This window comes from Panthera pardus, unplaced genomic scaffold, assembly GCF_024362965.1.
Source record: "Panthera pardus isolate Hobbes unplaced genomic scaffold, ASM2436296v1 HiC_scaffold_22, whole genome shotgun sequence".
NCBI lineage: Eukaryota > Metazoa > Chordata > Mammalia > Carnivora > Felidae > Panthera > Panthera pardus.
The window spans coordinates 82,316,750-82,335,954 of record NW_026526788.1 but is presented as its reverse complement, the minus strand read 5'-3'; the positions used below and the strand labels follow the sequence as shown (position 1 = coordinate 82,335,954).

At 48.7% G+C, this 19,205-nt stretch overlaps 1 protein-coding gene across 1 annotated transcript; it reads left to right on the top strand.

The window, feature by feature from the left end:
* Window positions 1-3,085: 3,085 nt before the first annotated feature.
* CLRN3 (clarin 3) lies at window positions 3,086-17,809 on the top strand. Its single transcript, XM_019424615.2, has 3 exons — window positions 3,086-3,491; window positions 9,820-9,999; window positions 15,228-17,809. Exons 1-3 carry the CDS (start codon window positions 3,263-3,265, stop codon window positions 15,506-15,508), a joined length of 690 nt encoding a protein of 229 aa, XP_019280160.2. The 5' UTR covers window positions 3,086-3,262; the 3' UTR covers window positions 15,509-17,809.
* The last annotated feature ends 1,396 nt before the right edge of the window (window positions 17,810-19,205 follow it).

Here is a 19,205-nt window from a genome sequence, read left to right as displayed (position 1 = left end):
TTATCAAAATTATAGAAAAGCAAAAGTAAATAACAAAAAATAGAAACTATACTATCATATCACTATTTTACAAACTTATTCCTCTTTAAGGAAGAAACAAAAATTGCAATTTCAAAATGTTACATGTCAGTTTGCAAAAGACTCTACCTAAAACCTATGGGACTTGGCCAAAGTCCTACATTGAAAGGAAAATTCAGTATTAAATACTTTCACTATTAATCCCGTAACAAAATAATTAAGGAAATGAAACATTTATTTTTAAAAAAAATTAGGAAGAGGAAAGCAAAATAAGTGTAAGGACAGAAATCTGATAATGCAAAAAATGACACTTAATATAGAAAAAATAAACCCAGAAGAGTGGAATATATGTAGAAAGGAGCAGAGAAAATGGAAATTGCGAGTTTGGGGTGAAGTCCTGAGTTCTCATTGTCCCCCTCCCCTGGGAACTGTGATATAACCATACAAAGTGCATCCCTTTTCCATTTTTAAGAAAACTTGAACTGGTTTGAATATGCAGAAAGCCTCATAACTTGGGAGTTGAGATATCAAATCCAGGACAAATAAGACAAATATTTGGCTGACTAAATAGACATTTTTAACTTCAGGCAGCAAAACATTTACAAAGATGTTAAAAAAACAAAAACCCTACAAATATGTGAAATGCAAACACTGAAATGAATGTACGTATGTATTCGTGTACATCTGTGTGCCGTGTGGAGTTGACACGGGTTAATACCCTTACTGTACAATCAATCACATACAAAATAGCATCTCTACATACAATAAATGAACCAACACTGCCAATGGAAAATGTGTGAAAACGAAAACACCAATGAACGATCAACATACTAACATAAGTTAATCATCACTGCTTCTTCTTGTAAAATAACACCGATAACCTCTTTCTCCTCTCCCAGCTTGTAAAAGGTTAAAAGGATCAGTACTAGTGTGTGGTGATGAGGTTGGGGTAAAATGAAGTCCCCGCACAAAGTGCACAATGTTTAAACTGGCCCAAACTTTCTGCTGATCTGCACCTATTTGTTGACTCAACAGCTCTGTGTGTCAGAATTCATCAGGAAGAAACACCTGGAAAGGCTAACAAAATTCAACACGTAAGGGATCTCATCACATCGTGGGTACAGCAGTGAAAATGCAACACAAGTGTCCCCCCAAAAAGACACGTGTAAGTAAATTATGGTTACCTGGTACAAGGATAAACCTGATTGACGAGGAGTCCCATGAAAAATTGCTGAGATTTGTACTAGCACATTTTTTTTTTTAATTTTTTTTTCAACGTTTATTTATTTTTGGGACAGAGAGAGACAGAGCATGAACGGGGGAGGGACAGAGAGAGAGGGAGACACAGAATCGGAAACAGGCTCCAGGCTCTGAGCCATCAGCCCAGAGCCTGACCGGGGGCTCGAACTCACGGACCGTGAGATCGTGACCTGGCTGAAGTCGGACGCTTAACCGACTGCGCCACCCAGGCGCCCCTGTACTAGCACATTTTAGAGTTCAACAGAGAGTAGAACTTGGTTTTAATATGAATGCATGTATAGACATGAAGGTGTGAGGTAAAAGTCTCTGCCCAAGGCTGACCAGAATTACTTCTCCTAGGGTGAATTTTTAATCGTAATTGCTTTTGTCTTTATTTCCATTACTCCTATTCGATATAGTTTTTGTAATGAGCATATCTCATGTGCATATCCTGATACAAAATTATGTTCAGAAAACGGGCTAAAAGGAAATTCTGTCCCACCCCTTAACATTCTGAAGTTGTAATTTTAAAATTCTGAAATTCTGTCCCATCCCTTAAAAATGTAGTCAAAATAAATAGACTTAATTGGGGGGAAAAAACAGTTTTCCCGATACTGTGCAATGCTGTGAAGCTCAAGTAAAGCGTGCCATTCGCTGTGTGAAGAGGGGGTGGTCAGATCACTGCAAATTTTTCTAATGAGCAGCTGGGCAGCAAAAAGCAACAGCTTCGGTAAAAGTTCACGTGCTCTGATTCACTTCCAGAAATCTAAGCCAGGAGATACCCAGAGATATAGACAAGATTTATGTAGAAGGATGTTCATGCACGGTATAAATATATATATATATATATATATATATTGGCCATCGTGAATTAAAAACTGAAACAGCATACGTGTCCACGATAGTGGAGTATTTGTTTTTGTGTCTCCAATAATTCACTTAACCAATATGGGCTGAGTCTGCTCTTTGACAGACCCTGGGGTCTAGTGTTGAGCAAAACAAATACGTCCCGAGTCCTGAAGCCCCCACAGCCCAGTTCCTCTCAGGAGAAAGACAGACAACCGACTCGTTCCACCACAAACAAGTTTGGTGCTATTCAGAATAGCACTGGGCACGAATGTGCCTACACAATATTACTTTGTAATAAGAGAGCACAATAAAAAAGAGGAAGACAGACACGTTGTGGACATCTTTTTATTATCTCGAGAAGTGATCTGCTTGCAGCGTGGGGGAGTGTCTCTGAGAGACAGAAAGGAGCATTGGTAAACCATTAGTTGCTTAACAGGGAGGATGGATAGGTGGCAGAAAGCCCTAATGCCAGAATGTTCAGAACCATTTCCATCAGAGCACGCGAGACAAATAAAGATGTACCTTCTCAAGTTATAATTTAATTAACGTGCAAATATAGTCTAGTTTGGAAGAGGAAATTTCAAACGTGCACCTCTCTAGCAAAGTCAAAAACTAAGGAGCTTGTAAACTTTTCTCTTTTCGTTCCATAGAGCCTTTAGCAAAGACTTAATCTTCTTAGGGTTCTTTTTGAACTGTTGTTAGGGTCAAGTCCTTAACCAGTAAAGCAAGTCTATGTTGTTGGCTGCTAGAATCAGCAACATTTTTGAAGGACAGATCCACATTTTTTTAGGGATTCTAGTCCTGTCCTGACATGGTAGGCTGAACTTGCTTCGAGGGCACATGGCAAAGAGTTACAAATTAATTGTGTGATCCAGGAAGTCCTTAGGAAGACCATGCCTAGCCCTTGTTTCCACTGGTTGGCTGTAACCATAGCAACCCCTTACTCCAGACCAAAGTTCAGGTGCTGTAAATCTTTATGGCCATGTTCATAGTCCAATGGTCCTTGGTATATTCCTTCCTATGAAGAGCAAGCTTTCATATTTTATAAGAAGCATTCGACTCCATTTCTAAATACTGGACTCCAAGTGGGTCCAAAATTATTATCAAAAGATCTTTGATATTTTTTTAACCTTAGGACCCCTACTTTCTGGAGAAGATGCCTACGAAGAAGAAAACACTGATGTTTTTATCCAGCTTCTTTACAAGCTTCGGGTCATTCATCGTAGTCTGCTCCATGCTTGGGACTCAAGAATGGGTCAGCAGTCAAATTGCCATCAGTGACTCGTCTTCAAACGGTAGTCTTGTTATCACCTATGGACTTTTTCAAGGCAAGAGTCACCAAGAATTCAGTCATGGACTTGAGGAATCACAAAAAGGCTTTGAAGGTAAACGATAAATTAATCTGAATGGGGTGCAGTGAGACTGTGTTAGCTGGGTAAGACCCAAGTCATCCTCCTTATGGGCCAAAGAACTGTTCAAAAATGATCTCCTTGTAAGCGTTGAGATGGCTTGCAGGTATGAAAATATATCTTTAATTTTGAAACTTCACCACACTATTGTTTTAGCTTCCTCGGTTCTGGTTGTGTCTATGAGCACCGTGGTCCACACAATTCTGGCAGAGGCGAGGTGTAAGTGATATTACCAAGTCTACTGACAAGTAACTAATTATTTAAATATATGTAGCAGGAATATGGTATCCAACATAGGAGGGTAGTAGGAAAAGTGTGTGTATGGATGGTGGATTTTTAGATGGGGTGACAGTCCCTGTCCAGAACTTCGTTAGTGGCAAGGAAAAACTAAAGTGGAAAATGTGATCAGGTTCTCCTTCCTAGATCTCCAGTTCATTTCTTTAATCTACTCGAATTTGAATTTTTACCTCCAAAACATCTCATTTTTGTCGGACCTGGTACTAAATTTCTGTTAATTCTATTAATTGCATATTTTGTAGGAATGCCCCATTTTTTTTCTGATTTCTTATATCGTAATGCTCTCCTCTCTTGATGGGTGGAACACAAAAATTCACTGAGAATGCTAAGTTGAATTCAGCTACCTATTGGACTTTTGAAGATTGAACATATACCACTACGTTTTCAAAAATTAAGAGCGGTCTTTGTAACTTATTCAGCACCTTGACCTTGCATTAAACAGTGTGGCATACAGGTAGACAGGCATTATCAGCCCGATACAGTCATTACCTCTTGACTTGTAAATGTGCACGGTTTTCTATCTCGTACAAATGTAATATTTGGTTTGAGTTGGAGCCTTAGACTCAAACCTTTAGTCTGAGTTTGAGCAACGTGGTTGTATTTCCAAGTTATAGAATTTGTCTTTTAAGACATTAGCAAAAGCAACGTCTCCTCCAGCCTGGCAGTAATGCCACCTCCCTCCCCGTCCCCCCCTCCAGCCCTGACCTCCGCTTCTCAGGGAAAGGAGGAATATTCCCTTTGCGGCACCCAGAAGCTAAACTTTCCAAGATTCAGTCACACATTCAGAATGTGCATAGCATTTTCAAAACCAGAATGTGTCATAGTTCCTGAATCTCCAGACACATTTAAAATTTTTTAAAATATGTGATAGCAGCCTGCGAATTTTTTGATTTTCATGCTGTGTCTGTTTGGAATCAGTCGGCTCCAATTTGAGAGACGTGGCTTCAGGGACAGCCCTGCTTCCCTGTGTCAGGGAACCTCAGAGGCCGCAAGGGTAGGTCCCGGCCTGGCTCTGCAGCCCCGTGTGAGGGAAGTGGGCACCATGGAGTGGAGAGGGCAGGGGTGGGCGTAGGCTGGGACAATCCTGAAGGCTCAGGGCCCACATTTGCCTTTGCTTTGCCTGGCTCTCTGCTTTTACTCTGTTACTGCAGAGCCGGGTTCCAATGTCGTGAAGTCACTGCCAGCCTCTAGGTGCCGTAGAAGATAAACCATGTCCTGATCAGTGAAGGTACACAGTTCAGCTGCTCCAGCTCAGGTCTGCTAAGGGCTCCCCAGAGCCCATGGGGGCTCCCTTGCTGATGGTTTTTACAACCCTTGAACTTGGAGTACTCAACAGTTCTCCAAGATAGGGAAACGTCATGTAACTAGGATGTATATTGTGGTGTTCAGCCGCTGCGGACCCAGGGATGTTTTCCCTGGAGAGCAGAATTGGAGACTGAGGAAGGGGTGCTGCTCTGCTGGTTTCTCATGACCACCTGGGGCTCATCTCAAATCAGCAACCAATCATCGGCGGTATAGTAGTATCTGTATAGATGCCACTTCCTTCTCTGGCAGCGAAGGGCTAACCTCTCCATTTAATAAGATGTCAACCATGCCAGCTTCTTGGCCTGAAGATCTCCAAAGAATAGTTACTATTGCCAAGCTCTGCTATATTTCTGCATGGGATTGAACATATCGTGCCGACGGGGGCTGTAGATTTGGAAATGACAGCACAGCATAAAGGGACAATGGCTGATATCCACATGCCAGAAGAATCCAGCCACCAATATGTCAACTGGTGGGGGAAATATTCAGCCAAACCTGGAAAGCAAACTCTCCAATGTGTCGCTAGATTATTTGGGCAGCTCAGCCTGACCAGGACATCTCCTAGCTTCTTCTAGTGGTCTCCAGGTTTGTTCAATATCCAGATGAAGAGTTACAGGCCCTGTGTCTACCAGTAAGCACCTGGCTTTTGCTACTCCAAAAGTTCTGGATATTGAATGTCAGTCCAAAACACGTCCCTGAGCAGCTGCTTCATGAGGGAGGGGCGGGGATATGAGAGGCGTCGCACATGGCTGCTGGCCTTGGTCAACTCACCATAGCTTCTATCTAGAGAAAGGCCCCCATCAGTTAAATCAGGTGGTGCAGGTTGCTATGAGAGCAAGAGAGAATTTCACCCAGTCTGCAATCTTCCCCCACCCAAAACAACAACAACAAACAAACAAACAAACAAACAAACAACTGGCCCACCAGTCTCTTTTCTCCACCTACCCAGTTTGTTCTCAGGGGACCCAAAATTGCACTATTGGCCCAAGCTACCAATAAATAGAAAAAGTAAATCTGCTGAAAAAATCAATGAATTGCAAGGAGATGAACAAAAGAGGCTTATTTCTTCCTTAATACTCCTACTCGCCTATATACACCTATGCTTTTCCAAGGACGAGCAACTTGTTACTTGTCCCCAGAGACATGACCACGCTGGGTGATGGAGCATAAGGGTGGAAAATGCCCTCCTTCTCTCCCCGAGAGAACCCAGATACATTTCCCAGAGGCTCGACATGCCAGCTGGGACTTTTTGGAAGATCTCAAAGGCCCAGCTTGTTAGGGGTATGCTGTGGTCCACGGGCTGAGGCGTCCACCAGGCCAGGCTCCCTGATGACCAGGTGTTTGAGGAGCGGGTGGTGGCGGTTCCTACCCACCCACAAAGCCACTGGCTCTCCCCTGAGTTCTGAGGACTTCTGGAAAACCAGAGCTAGAAGGACCAGATGGCTAGTGGGTCCCGAAGGGTTAAATCTCCATGCACAGAAAGCCCGGATGTCCAGATGACCCATTTCTGCACACTGCCCGCGGCCCCCAGCACATTTCTGCCTCCCAGCTGTGGGGGCCATGGCCTCTTTCCTGAGGTTGCCAGAATCTGGGCAATTAGTTCCAATTGTGAGGTGGTTTTCCTGATTCCAACGCTTGGCCCTGAAAAGGAAGAGAAAAGAACGGAATGTATTTGCTAATTTTGTAGGCAGGGAGCAGCTGTCAGATGCTATGGGGGTTTATTCTATTTCGTTCTTGCTAACTTTCCCCAAATTTCCAGCTTCCATTGTCTGAGTTCTGAGCAAGGAGGGGGCTGGGAGATATAGCTGTCATACCTGCGTGGCAGGATATTCAGAGGCTGAACTAGAATTTTAAAATACGGCAGTTAAAATTAAGATAAATTGCTACATCAGTACAAAGAAAAGTCTGAGTCAGTAGGCTCCAAATTGACTCCCTTTTGAAAAATCATGTCTGTTAGATCTTACCAAGAGTCTAAAACAAAGCCTAACCTGTCACTTTGTAGTTTACTCTGAACAAGAGGAATGTTCACCATTTGCAAACGTACATCCATTTACGGCATTTACTAAGTGTATAAAGCAGAAATATTCTCCAGGGCACTTCAGAGATGGCATTTTCCCCACACTGAAATGTCTTATTTTCTAGTTAAGTATCCAAATTATTTCTTATTGGCTAAACACCGAGTTTGGTCCCCGGCACATTTCTGATTAGACCTTCGAGCTTCCTCCTTGGTGTCCAGGGAGGAGCAATGCTTCCTTGTGGTGACGGCTGGAAACTCTCCAGACCCCGTACCGCTGAAGACGTGTGTCCTTCTTCCCGTTTTTGTCCTACTCCTGCTCTGGTGTCGTCATCCACCAGTTCCAAAGCAGGTGTGTGCTACCCGAGAGCAATGAAAATCTCAGCCTGAGCTCAGGGCCCTCAGAACAGCCCGACCCCAGTGGCTGCCCTGGAGGGCGTGTGGTGCCCGGAGGGCAGGTGGCCATCGGACCCTGGCCGTCCCCACCCAGGCAATCGGCGGTGGCGGGAAGGACCACATTTTTAGTTTAACCTGTGTCATTAGATTTCTTACCTGGGATGCGTCACACAGAGAGCGGTGCTAAGGACTTGGCCCTGCCCGTGGGTCATTAGCAGAAGTCCAGGTACCGCTGGGCACAAGGGGACTGGCCGTGTGGGAGGTGAACTTTGCTCTCAGGCCCGCCTCTCACCGAGGAGCAAAATGTTCTCCAGCCAAGGGCGGTGACGTCATCGTGTCCATGTCGCTGGGCTGGGAACCCCCTTCTTCTGCCCTCTGTGCTCCCCCACAGGGCTCCCAGGGCTGCACGGGGCAGTATCCACGTCTCTGCTCTTGTTTTCGCCAGTTTAGTTTCTGCAGCCTCTCGCTGTCCACTGTCTGGTGACAGGAAGTCGGTTTCCCTCCTAGAGGACGGCTGATGAACAGCCACAAATCTGAATTCACAATGTAGATGTTCGGACCCCGGGAGAGCTGTGCCTTCTGGCCAGCGTGTTTTGAAGCTTGGAGTCAGAGTAAAGTGTGTACAGAGCTGGGGTCAGGCTGGCAGGAGCTTTGGTATCATGCCTGACAAAGAACATTCCGGAGACGCGGGCTGTCAATCACACTGGGGTTTCGATCTCTCTTCAAATACCTGAAAGGCTGCCAGGCAGAGCGGAGCAAGGGGATTCTGTGTTGCTCCAGAGGAAGCATCAGGACTCTGGGCAGAGTCCTGGAGATACGAATCTGGGCACAGCACGATGAAGAGATTTCGAATAATGGAGGCGACACGGTGATGAGAAGGAGACACCTTGCAAAGAGAGGGCCCCTTGCTGCTAGGACGCTCCTCCCTGGTGCACACAAGGCCCTGGGGCTCCTGTTCTTTGAAGCATTGGGACCAGAGACAGAGATAAGGGGCCCCCGAGCCCTGGGACAAGGGATCTTTCCTGGCCCTTCTGGTTTCTGTTCTTTAAAGCTGCTCTGTGGTGAGGCTGTGAGTGGCTCTCTGCTCTATCCCAGGGGCCTGAGAAACAGGAAGGGAAAGAAGAAGGCTTTTACTTTCTCTTACCAGCCCCCTAGTCACGGTTCTTACATCTGGCAACTCCCAAGGATTTTGTTAGCGTGTTACTAGGAGCTCGGAAATCTTTTTCCCCGATTATTTTTTTCTGTACGTCGCCGTGGCTTTCACAGAACATCTTGGTAAACCCTTTAGTCAATGTGGTGGCAGTCACCAGGGCCCCAAAACGCACCGGTAGCCTTTGGAGACGTTCTGTAAGTGCCTGGCTGGGGTTACAGGTAAGCGTGGGGACACACGCCTCCGGTCACCGGTCGTTTGGTGTCGTAAACAGAGGAGCGAGCAGAGGAAGCAGGGACACGGGGAGGGTGGCTGGTTGCGGTTAGAAACAGCAGGATGGCAAAAGCAGGAACTGATGGCTAGGGGCCCAGGGCATCTGTGTTTCAGACACGAGTGCGTATTTATGTCTGGAGCCCCTCTGCACGTAAGAGATACGCGCGTTTTATAAAATGCTGTCAGGACCCAGAGGAATTCAGCTCGGAGAGAATTCTGATGGTTCACCCGAGGTCCACCCTCCACATGCATTCGAGCCACGTGGGCCCTGGGTCCTCTCCGGCTCCGGGGAAGTGAAGTCGGGAAGTGTGGAGACACCTCACTTGTCCACACAGCAGTCATCTGCCGGTCTCCAGGGCCAGCTACCTGGTCACCATCAGCTCCTCTCCTCCTGGCCTTCTCTGTAACGGGCCGACCTCCGAAATCTCAGCCTCTACCAGATCCTCTCTGTCACAGGTTTTCAGAGTGGCCTCCTGTAAGTTCCCCCCAAGTGGAAGCATCGTAGTGCTCCGAGCGGGGGGGAACACTGTCCGTGATGATGTGGAAATTTCCATGGCAGGTGTCTGAGGCCACAACGCACTGAGGAGGGCCGTCCAGCCCTGTAGCGGCTGTATCGAGGAGGGCACCCTCTTTCCTCTGGGAAATTGAAATCGGGACGGTCCTGTGGTTACACACATTCAAGGGGGGCCTGAGCATCGTGAGGCCCCGCCCCTTCCTGCTCCCGCACACCGAGATGCCCCCTGCGACTCCTAACCCCGGTGCCCAAGCGGATGGAGTCCAAGAGCCCCCCGGGTGGCGGGGAGCGGCCCTCCCGTCCGCGGGGCTGGGGTTTGCATTTTGCGCTCCCTGCTGACCCAACGCTGCTTTAGTTCTAGAGAAGTTGAACAATTCTTCCCGAAGAACGCTGCACCTGGTGGCCGTCCTGCTGCTGGTGCTCAGCCTGTGCACGTCGCTGCTGAGTTCCGGGTTCACCTTGTACAACAGCATCAGCAACCCCTACCAGACGTTCCTGGGGCCCGTGGGCGTGTACACCTGGAGCGGCCTTGCTGGTGAGTGTCCCCGGGAGCACCCGGCGCTCAGCTGGGAGGCACGTCCTCGGCGTCTCTGCGTCTCTGGCTTTGGCACACACAGGAGCCCACGTGGCCACCGCCGGGCTGTAGAAACTGAGGAGACCCAGTAGGTGCCAAGCTGCGCGCTGCGGCCTGGGCTCTCCTTCTGCCCATCTGCAGCGTTGTTAAGCATCCTGGGAAATAAAATGGTTTTGAATGCACCGGTGAGAGGCAAGGGGCCAGAGGAGGGCAGGGTGTGACGTGTTAAAATGCGTAACAGATGCCAGTCTCTGCTCTCGAGTGTAGAACGTAAGGAGTTAAACATGATGCTTCTAAGTCCACAAAACATTCATCTGTGACAACAAAACTCCTGTAGCGTGTTTAACTCCAAGTGGGGTTCCGTGTAAGGTATAGAGGTGCACACACACACACACACACACATGCTCATACACACACAGGTGACAAACACACATACATACACAAGTGTGCACACGCATGCACATACCTACATGGATATGCACACACATGCATACATACACAGTTGTGTGCACACACACATACACAGGTGCGCACACACACACATACATACATCGGTGCGCACACACGCACTACAGGTGTGCACACACACAAATGTATACACATATATGCACACAAGCACATACTTCTACATGCATACATGTGCACGTATGATCACACACATACGCCCATGTGCATGCATGCACACCCACACATATGCACACATCTAAACACATACACACAGATGTGCACACACACAGAAGTGCATGCATGCATACACAGATGCACATACACAAACATGTACACACGCACACACGTACACACAGTCACACACACACGCACACACTTATTTACTCTCCTTCTCACCTCCAAGTAACAACAGTCAATGTGGGCTAGAACCCAAACATGACGCCTCTGTATGGCTGTGCCACAGAGAACCGCAAAGAAGGTCGTTTACAGGATCTGGGGCCAACACCCTTCTTGCGGGTGATGTGTGAGCCCCGGTTGATTCTGTGCAGTGTGACTGGCTTATTTTACTTGTTTATTGGTCCAGGCTGGGGTGGGGGTGCAGCGCAGATGGGAAGTGCATCCCAGGTTGAGTCACAGCGTGTGTGGCTCTCGCTGGGTTTTCGCCAGGCTCTGCAGCTGCCGTAAATGCCCAAAGGCCTGCTCCGTGGGGGGCCTCGTTGCCCTCGCCAGGTGGCCAGGCTTCTGCTTTCTCTCTCTCTCCACCATGAAAACCTGATCTCGAGAAAGGATCTGAAGAAGTCTGTCCTCCCCTTGGGAGGACTCTGGACGTGGTTTCATCTAAGTTCTAGGTAGTGCATTTTAACCCCGGGCCTGGAACTTTCCAGCACAGGAAAGGTGGTCTGGTATCAGGAAGCCCCAAGGAGGACTCGGGGCTGCTTCCTTCTGTCCTTCTGTGAGAGGCCATCCTTGCACAGGCCGGATTCAGGTGGCGGGAAGAGGTCCCCGGGTCTCTGAGCTGTGGCTCTCAGCAGTGGTGTGCTGGAGAAGAACAGGGCTCTTGGGGGGCGGGGGGGGGGGTGGGGAAAGGACGCCCTGGCTGGAGCCCAGGCAGCTCCAAGTGGTAAGGACACTTCCGCCTTCTTCACACTAATAGTTGAGGAGCCAGCCCCAGACGGCATGAAACAGGGGAAATCCATGCAGCTCGACGCTCACAAATGGGATGCTCTTAAGAGTGCCATTCATAATCGGCAAGCCAGGCCAGAGGCGGGAACCAGGAACGCCTGTACGGCCACACTGCATACCCACCCCTCGGCTCTGAGGATTGGGGTTGGGCTGCTTTAGCCACATTCATGCATGACTTGCCCTTTCCTTTCTCCCTGTGGTTGTATTACCTGGTGGTAAAAACAAGCCAACCCCCCGAGTTAAAGGGCATCCGCCGTGGGCCAGGCCCCACAGCGCTGTAGAATGAGTGTTCCTGCATCAGCTTTCCCCAAGAGTCATGCTAAGGGACTCGCTTACAAACTCAGATATCCTCACCCAAAGGCCAGGCTTCCTTTCCCCAAGCTCTTTCTACCACTACAACTCACCTCAGTCAAACCAAGGGCAGGGTTCATTGGCACTCTTTGCCAGGGTAAAAAAAAAAAAAAAAAAAAAGGATTCTTTTAATTTTTGCTCAGGTAATTAAGAAACTAAAAAAGGTGGTGGCTTCAGGTGCAGCTGGATTCTGGGTCTCAACCCACGCCCTCAGAACAGATGCCTTGCAGGTTGCTTCTCTCTTGATTTTCCCAGTGTTCTCTCTGATGTTAAGCAGCACACAGGTCCCCTTAAAGTCAGGATGTTGGCCAACAACCCCTTTCTTCTGAAAGGACTTCTTTTCCCCCAAATCTGACTCTCCCTGGAATTGTCCTTCCCCGGCCCTGGAACAGCCTCCATGGAGTTGAACTCACTGGCTGACTCAGCCAACGGCTGGGGTGCCTGACCCCTTGGAGCAGGGGCTGGGGGCGTCTTCAAGAGGGAAATAAGGAGCTAGTGTCAGAGGAAGATTGGATACGGGGTCGTAGGGACAAGACGGGACGATGTCGCCACTCTACAGCCTGCAGGCCTCAAAGCCCATTGCCTCGTAGACCCTGTTTCTGCAAAGCTGGAGCTTTAGGCTCTGTCTCCACAGTTGAGTATGCACTGGCTCTTTACATGGAGGAGGCCGATGCATGTTTGTGGAAGAAAACAAGGAAAACACCAGGCCGGCGGCCTTCCCCTCAACCCCTCCATCCCCACCTACTTGTAACAACAAAGCTTTGTCTGACGGGGAGAGAGTCACGTGGCGTTCCTTTCCCGGCTTGGGGCAAGTTCGAACACACAGAAGAGTCTGCAGGGGAGGCAGGAAAACAGTCTGAGATGATATCCGTGTGTCAGGAGGAGGTCTGCATTCTGGCAGAGGTCACAGGGAGAGCTTTGTGGCGTTGGGCTTTGTGTCTGGCCTCCTCTGAACGCCTCCCGTGACTTCTTGATCCCAGAGCTCTGAGAAGCCAGGCTTTTGCCCCGGGTTTGCCTCTGGGGACTCCCGATCGTCTTCACATAGGCTTGGGCTGTGTGGAAGGTAGTGAAAACTCCTTTTCCGTGAGTCTCCACCTGCAGTCACCTCCCAGGCTCCTATGTCCCCTGACCCCAGCCTGCCCTTAGCACCACGCCGGCCCAGCATGGCCCAGCCCTGACCATAGCGGGTATAACCATAGGAGAATGTTGGAGCCTGAGAGAACTCTCCAGATTGTCTTCCCCCACACACTTGATCCTCAGCCAAGAAACCCAGAGAGCAGAAAGTGATGTGACAGGTCCCACGGCCTGAGGGTGACGGGCCAGGACTGGCGACAGTGTCCTGAGCCTTCGGGAGATCCCCCTTCTACCTTGGGGCTCCCTTTATCCCTCTGTGAATCCCCTGTCCCCGAAGGCTGGAGAGGAGACAAGGAGAGGCATCTCCTTCATACAGGGGCTCACGTCAGCACCTGTCTGCAACAGCCCCTCCCAGTTCAAACCAAAGCCAGCACGTTCCATCGAATGAAAAAATGTGTTAACCCTGTGTTCACCCCGCCCCTTTGTGACTAAGCTTTCATAAGAACTTTCACAAGAGCGCAATGAAGGCTAATTGGAGTGTGAGACGCACAGAGCATCAGAGGAGAGGGCTCTCAGATGTACAAATTATTGAGCAGTAAAACCGTCACACTGAGGATGAAGGTCTGCCATCGGGGAGAGTCAGAGCACTCTTCTCACACAAAAGCCCGCAAGCTAGAGCCTTTGGAGGCTTGGGGAAAGTCCCCGGGTGTGGGCTGCAGCCAGGACACGTTGACCGCTCCCCCCCAAGTCTGTCGAGTGTTGGGTACATGTTCCCAGAGATGTGCAAACGCCACCTCCGTCGGCCTTGGAACGTTGCATCAGTTCAGAGGGAACCCCGTGCCCTTTGGCCATCACCCCGTCCCCACTCCCAGCCCAGCCCTAGTTCAACCAACCATGAATCTGAATCTTCTCTTTGCCTCTAGCTGACCCCCTCTGGAAGGCTAGGAAAGAGGTCCAGGGAAGTGCACAAATCACCCGGGGCCAGGAGGCCAGAGCTCGGGAATCCACTTCTCTCTGACTCCAGGACTCTGTTCTCCATGGGGGCCAAGGTGGCTGTCCAGAGTCAATACCAAGGCACATTCTCCAGGGGAGGACGTTATGAAGAATAAAAAAGGGACGATAAGACAACCAAAACATTCTAAAATGAGTTTATGGGGTGCCTGGGTGGCTCAGATCGGCTAAGGGCCTGACTCTTGCTTTCGGCTCAGGTCATTATCTCACGGTTTTGTGAATTCGAGCCCCACGTCGGGCTCCAAGCTGACAGAGCAGAACCCGCTTTGGATTCTCTGTCTCCTCCCCTCTCTGCCCTTCCCGGACTTGCACTCCCTCTGTCTCTTTCAAAATAGATAAATAAACTTTAAACAGAATAAAAATAAAATAAAATGAGTTTAGTGAGAAGACCCTTCCCAGTGAATCGCCACACTCCATTGTGTGCAGAATGAAAGTCTAGCCTCCGAGCCAGTGTCTGGGGCTCCCTGCGGTGATCTCCTCCTCTGATATTCAGTGCTCAGGACCCTCGGAGCGGCTCCCCATCAGTGGGGTCCTCTCTCACAGTCCCAGCTGCTCTGAGCTCACTGTCCCCCGGGTGGGTTTGTGTAGGCCGTGTCTTCTGCTTGCAATGCTGTGTCCTCCCAGCCTCTTTGTATCCTTGTCGTCTATCCAGACCTCTCTAGAAAGCTTCCTGCTGACTCTCCTGTCTCCTCATTCCCCAGTTCATTCAGCACAGCTCTGTGTGCACTGGGAGGGGCCACGTGACGTGCCCTCAGCGGAGCAGACCCTTCGGGAAGGGCTTGAGCTGCGTGTTTGCCCTTGGCCGGACGCTGCCTGCACTGTCTTTAGCGTCCCGCGCCTAGGATCTAGCTCGTCTCTTACATTTCTTTTACACCCTAACACCTAGAAGACCGTCACCTAGCCATCCCATAAATGCCCACAGAGCACATGTTCCATTGAGAAAGAAAGTGACATGTTAGATCTAAGTGATGAATCACTCAATTCTGCTCCTGAAACCATTATTATGCTGTATGGTAACTAACATGGATTTAAATTTAAAAAAAAGAAAAGAAAGGAAGGAAGCAGCATGAGAAAAATGCATCACAACACTTCACGTTGTTCATGAACCTGAATCTTCTTTCCAGCGTTGTTCGTTTTCCTGACCATGATACTGTTCGTGGCCAACACACAATCCAATCATCTCTCGGAAGAGCTGGCCCAGATGCTGTACCCGCTGTATCCAACAACCACCTACAGAGGAACGACCCACAGCTACGGTTACTCGTTTTGGCTCACGCTCCTCGTCATTCTTCTAAGTGCTGTCACCGTGGTCATCATCGTTTTCTACCAGAAGGCCAGGCACCAGCGGAAACAGGAGCAGAGAAAGCCAATGGAATACGCTCCCAGAGATGGAATTTTATTCTGAGCTCTACGTTACGTTGTCTCGTCATTATGTCTAGTCTGTTGTACGTCAGCCCCCGAGAGGTTACTGGCTAGCTTGTCTGGACAATCCGCATGGTTAAGGGCAGCCCTGGTTGGCTGTCACTTTGTGATAGTTTTGTATCTCGTGACGCTCCTTAAATGATGTACCCTTGACCAGGTTTCTTCCCTCTAGGGTGGGGAAGAGGAAAGGGAAATGTCTGCAGGCCATGCAGCGTTCAAAGCAGTAGAATGATTCCAAGACCATGGATCCTTCCAGCCCGGTCTCACTCCCTAAGATAATAAAGGTTTGTGGTACACACCTTTACTTTAAGTAGTTCAAAGCACTTTAGCACCTAGGATCTCCTCCTCAGGAGGGACCAGGTATTTTTTATTCCACTGTCTGAACAAAGACTTTCAGGTACAGAGGGATTCAGAACTCATCTTTCCAGGACCAGGTGTTGGAGGCAAAAGGTGGGTGAGACTTTGGGGTAAATTCCCTGGTCCCCGGGACCCCTAGTTGCTGACATAATTCAAAACCAGTGGCGGGTAGGAGTATTGATATATGACCTGCAAACCCATTTTTGAGGCGGCAGGGTGCAGTTTTTATATGGAAAAGACTAGGAAGTGAGAAGATTAAGAAAGACAAAAATTATAGCCCTGCAGCCTTCACACTAGGGAAGCTAAATGTATTTTTGGTTTAGAAGGATTGCGGTGAATTAGTCAAAACGAAAATGTCACATCGCAACAAGTTCTGGTAACCGACCCTTTGCCGTTGACACAGTCTGGTTGCCTGGATGGGAGTGTGTCAGCCCCAGCAGAATCCGGCCCAGCCAGAGGCCAATAAATGGCTTAGAGCGCCGCGGCTTGCCGGCATTCCCCGAGTCGAGGCCAGGGCAGACGCGGAACACAGATGCTGGTTTGCCCTCTAGAACAGGTGGATAGAATCGATTCACAGTCTCATGAGAACACAACAGGCAACTAGGAAATTTTTGGAGAGCTCCCAAATGGATTAGACCTACTTTGCCCGTACAATATTCTTCCAGAACATCCCTTTGAGGATCTTTTGAGCTTGAATATACCACTAGTCAGTCAGAGTGAACACGGACAGGATTCTGAAATAATAACTCTGTCATGTCTTGACGTAACCAAAGCCAAACAGAGCAGAAGTCTCTCGGTGTAGTTTACAAAATGTCGTGTCTTTGGACGGAAAGATATATCCTTTATGAAGCTATTAGGGATTCTTGACCTCCTTGTCTACTATTTTTTCACAATCTGTCTTAGAAATAATATTTTTTCATTCAAGAAACATGAATTGAATACCTGTGATGTGATCAGTCCTGTGCCAACCGGGATACCTGCCCCCCACGGAGCTTACTGTTGAGAAGTCAAGACAGACATTGCAAAAGCAGGTGTTACATTCCACGTAAAACAGGTACTTAGTCACAAAACTGTGCTCATTCTCTGAAAAGTCAGTTCTCTATAACCACCCACCCCAAAGTCAAGGTTACTCCAATCAATTAACTTGTGCAACTTTGAGCGCATTAAAAATATGATTCTCAACAGTGAAAATGTTCTAAATTCTTTGAAGCTAAAAACATTTATGTTCTTTGAAGGTTTAATTTTATACCAGAGTGTGATAATGCAGGCAAGTCATGGAAGAGAAAACAGATAAGGGTAACAAATCCATGCAAATGGATTGCTAACTAGGCAGGCACCCCCACCATGTCTTGGTGCAAAGGACATTATAGGATATAAAGACTGCATTTATTCCTCTCAACGTTTGAGCAGAGCCTGGTTTCGTTAGGGGACAAAGTATCTCAATCCTTAAATCACAGATGACCTATGAGGAACCATTCAAAACAGGAATCTAGTACAGGGAACTAGCTTGCACAATTCTGGAGATAAAGAGCATGGCTCTCCCACTGTGTCTGAGGTAGAAGGTAATGAAACTGTGTGTGTGTTCTTTAGAAATCTTCTTAAGGAAGAACAGAGTTTGCAGACCACTCTTGGACATAGACGTAATTCGCTGTTCTAAAATCACTTAACATTGGGGCGCCTGGGTGGCTCAGTCGGTTGAGCGTCCGACTTCGGCTCAGGTCATGGTCTCGCGGTTTGTAGGTTTGAGTTCCATGCCGGGCTCTGTGCTGACAGCTCAGAGCCTGGAGCCTGCTTCTGATTCTTTGTCTCCCTCTCTCTCTGACCCTCCCCCGTTCTGCTCTGTCTCTCTCTGTCTCAAAAATAAATAAACATTAAAAAAAATTAAATTAAATTAAAAAAAATACAATAAAATCACTTAACAAATGTGCATCACGTCTGTTGTAATGGACCCACGTGAAACACTATGGAGGGCTGAGCTATTCTACGGAATTGGAATGTTTCAGCGGTCGTGATACGAGCCCTTAATTAACCCGTGTGGTCCAGTTAGGATGAGCTAGATGGCAAGGTTCGTCCACATTTGCAAAAATAAAAAAGTCACGCAGAATATTGTGCTCCTCCATTTTATAAGAACACAGGGTCCACGATGATAATTTTAGGGAAATTAATACTTTGCACTAATGTCAAAGTGATGAGGCTCCCCTCCCCCTCCCCAGTGAGTTGTTTGCAAAGCACTCCGGGAGGCAGGGATAACCTCCAGGTAGGCTCTGCTATCATTATTCTAATTTTATTTGATCATCTCAACAAACCCTGTGGATCAGGCAGGGCAGGAAAAATGGTCTCCCTGGACGTGACACTTTTCAGGGTCTACAGTGTTCTTACAGCCAGCCCCACATGGCCACGCAATACCGGTGCTCCCATAAGTGACACGCGGCCGTGCGGGCAGACAGATGGGCAGCCTTCTCGGCCTCCGGGAGGCCCTGGGAGCCTGCAGATTCTGCGAAGGACAGGCAGGCACTGAGCGTACTTCCTGAGTAAGCTGGGCTGCCTGCATATCGCCCAACGTCTTTCGCTGACACCTGCCCCAGAATGTAGACGGGCGGCCAGTCTGAACGAGGCATCGCATGTGTGGGAGGGAGGGGTTCACAAGCAGGAACCTTCCTCATTCTGAAACTGCAGCACAGAGACTGGTCCTTGGTCCCTGAGCCACACTCAGGGTGCCCTCCTGACCCCGGAACCCAGAACCCCCAGGGGCCATGGACAGGCGAGTCCTTCAGTCGGCGTGAAAGGCGGGTCCCTCCATGGCAGCCCTCTTCCCCGTCCTCACCCCCACACCCCCAGCACCCAGGGCGAGGAGACACAGTCAGAGGCCCCGTGTCTCAACTGCTCTGGCATCTCGTAGCTGACCCAGTGACACCCCCTCCTGAGCTTCTGTTTCCTCGTGACTAAAAAATAAAATACAAATAGCAGAAATGACCATCAGTGTAGGATTGAGCAGGGAGGTTCTGGCATCAGGCTGCCTGGGGCTGGAGAAGTTACTTAATCTCAGGGAGCCTCATTCCAATCATCTGTGAAATGGGATGACGATCGATACCCAGGATCTGCTCTCAGGGTTGTGGGAGGAGCCCTGACAAGGTGTGCAAAGGGCTCCTGGCGGCCATCCTCCTCCTTCGCAGAAACCTGCCGTGTGTAAAAACTGTAATAAAGACTAAAGGTGAGATCATGAGCTACTGTGGGCCACATCAATCCTTTTGCTTTGTAAATGAGCAAGGAACAGACACCTGAGACCCAGGAGGTTAATGAACTTGACCAAGCATCCAAAGCCG